We start from the raw sequence: 1,925 nt of genomic DNA, 5'->3' as shown, positions 1-1,925 counted from the left end.
TGCACAGCAGCATCCTCTTCCTCATGGCAATCAGCATTGACCGGTACATGCTGATGAAACACCCCTTCAGGGAGCACATCCTGCAGAAGAGGAACACAGCTGTTTTGGTGTCTGTTGCCATATGGATCAGGGTGATCCTGGAGCTGCTGCCACTGCTGCATTTCCTGGAGCCTATAGCACCTGACAATAACGACAAATGTCTTGACTACGCGAGCTCCGGAGAGCCCGTGGCAAGCCTCGTCTACAGCATGTTCCTGACCGTCTTCGGCTTCCTCATTCCCCTCCTGACCATGTGCTACTTCTACGTGAAGATGGTTCGCTTTCTCCAAAACAGGAGCGAGCAGATCCGCTCTGCCCTGACCCTGGAGAAGCCCCAGACCCTGGTGATCCTCACCGTGGTGATCTTCTCCCTGCTCTTTACTCCCTACCACGTCATGCGCAACGTCCGGATCGCCTCCCGAATTCCGGCCCTCAACGTCTCTGAGTGCACGCAGGGAGTCATCAGCACCATTTACATCATCACCAGACCCTTTGCCTTTCTAAATAGTGCCATTAATCCTGTTTTTTATTTCCTGATGGGTGACCACTTCAGAGAGATGCTGATGGCCAAAACAAGACAGCTCCTGGGCAGGCTGACAAGCACTGGGAAGTGAATGAGGAAGCAGTCCCCTTGTGGTGGGAGAGGTCTGGGAGGAAGCTCTCTTAGGGAGAGCGTTCAGCAATGTGCCATTGTTTTAGATAACTTTATTTATGCAATAGAATAGGTATGAGCTGATTGTGTTCCTCTAAATGCACCTGTGACCTTGTTGAACAGGAGAATTCTGCTGAGCTGCCTCCAGCAAGCCAGGAGGGATGCTGTGCTGGCTCCCAGCAGGACAGCAGTGGGACACCCCACAGCCCATTGATGCTGTCACCAAAAGGCCATCGAGCCAGCTCTCTGAGGGAAAGCACGCTGCTCTCAGACAGCTGCTTTGTGAGCAAACGTGGGCCTGGGCTGGGACAAAAAGTGCCTTCATATGTCACCAGGACAGCCAGGCACGCTCACGTGGGCACTCACACAGCCACTTAGCAGGGTATGGAGCTACCTACCCTCATTATAGCTGTCTCTAAGTGCCCGTGGAATCTATAGCCTGAAGCAGAATTCAGACCTCAGAGTTCAAGCTTCATTAGCAGTTGCACTAATGAACCAGGAGCTAATGGGGAGCCAGTCCCTGCCTGATCCCTGCTCCACACAGAGCCCCAGCACCTCAGAGGGGCTCAAAAACCTGCTGGGCCCTGGCCCTTCCCCCTTCTGGGACAGCCCTGGCTTGTACCTTTGATTTAGTGACAATCTCTAAAGTCTCCATGACTTCCATTTCCCTAAACTAATGAGTGAAACTTCTGATCATTACACAATTAACTGTGATGCTGCTGGTTTTGCAATTAAAAATGTGATAAAAAGGAGAATATAAACCACTATGTTCAAGCTTCACATGCGTGTTCCTCTCTGCCTAATCCTTCTACTCCTGAGTGGTACATGGAGAAATTTCAATTAATAAAGCTCCAAAGCACTATGTGGTTCCCTGAGCTGGGCTAAGCAGGACCAAGGTGGGTGCAGGTTCCCCCAGGCAGAGCCACACTTGGGCTGCAGGCACTGGCATCAGCACAGCTGGGCACAGGCTTTGGTTCTGATTCAGACAGGGCTTTTTTGGTTTCATTTTGTTTTGTCTTTCCTTATTTTGGGCGTGGACTGAAAATGCCTCCAGAACAGGAATTCAGCTGTGAGTCAGCCTGAAAACAGTCCAAGTATGTTTTAGTGGCGGTACGTGACCTAAAAATAACTGTTCCTGGGAAGAGGGGTGAGGGCAGCGCAGGGGCTGGGGCTGCCCTGGCGCTCCCAGCCCCACAGCCACTTTGCCAGGCACACACAGGGCTGTGCTCAGCCT

General features: G+C 51.9%; 1 protein-coding gene across 1 annotated transcript in view; it reads left to right on the top strand.

Moving 5' to 3' along the window:
- SUCNR1 (succinate receptor 1) overlaps window positions 1-821 on the top strand; it is a 2,475-nt gene extending 1,654 nt beyond the window's left edge. The window contains 1 exon segment of the mRNA XM_031055482.1: window positions 1-821. This exon segment is cut by the window's left edge and continues 45 nt beyond it. Within this exon segment, the coding sequence (XP_030911342.1) occupies window positions 1-653 (653 nt within the window). The 3' untranslated portion in view covers window positions 654-821.
- Window positions 822-1,925: the final 1,104 nt, after the last annotated feature.

This window comes from Geospiza fortis, unplaced genomic scaffold (genome assembly GCF_000277835.1).
Source record: "Geospiza fortis unplaced genomic scaffold, GeoFor_1.0 scaffold172, whole genome shotgun sequence".
In the NCBI taxonomy this organism is placed as follows: Eukaryota; Metazoa; Chordata; class Aves; order Passeriformes; family Thraupidae; genus Geospiza; species Geospiza fortis.
This window is presented reverse-complemented; position numbering and strand designations above follow the sequence as displayed.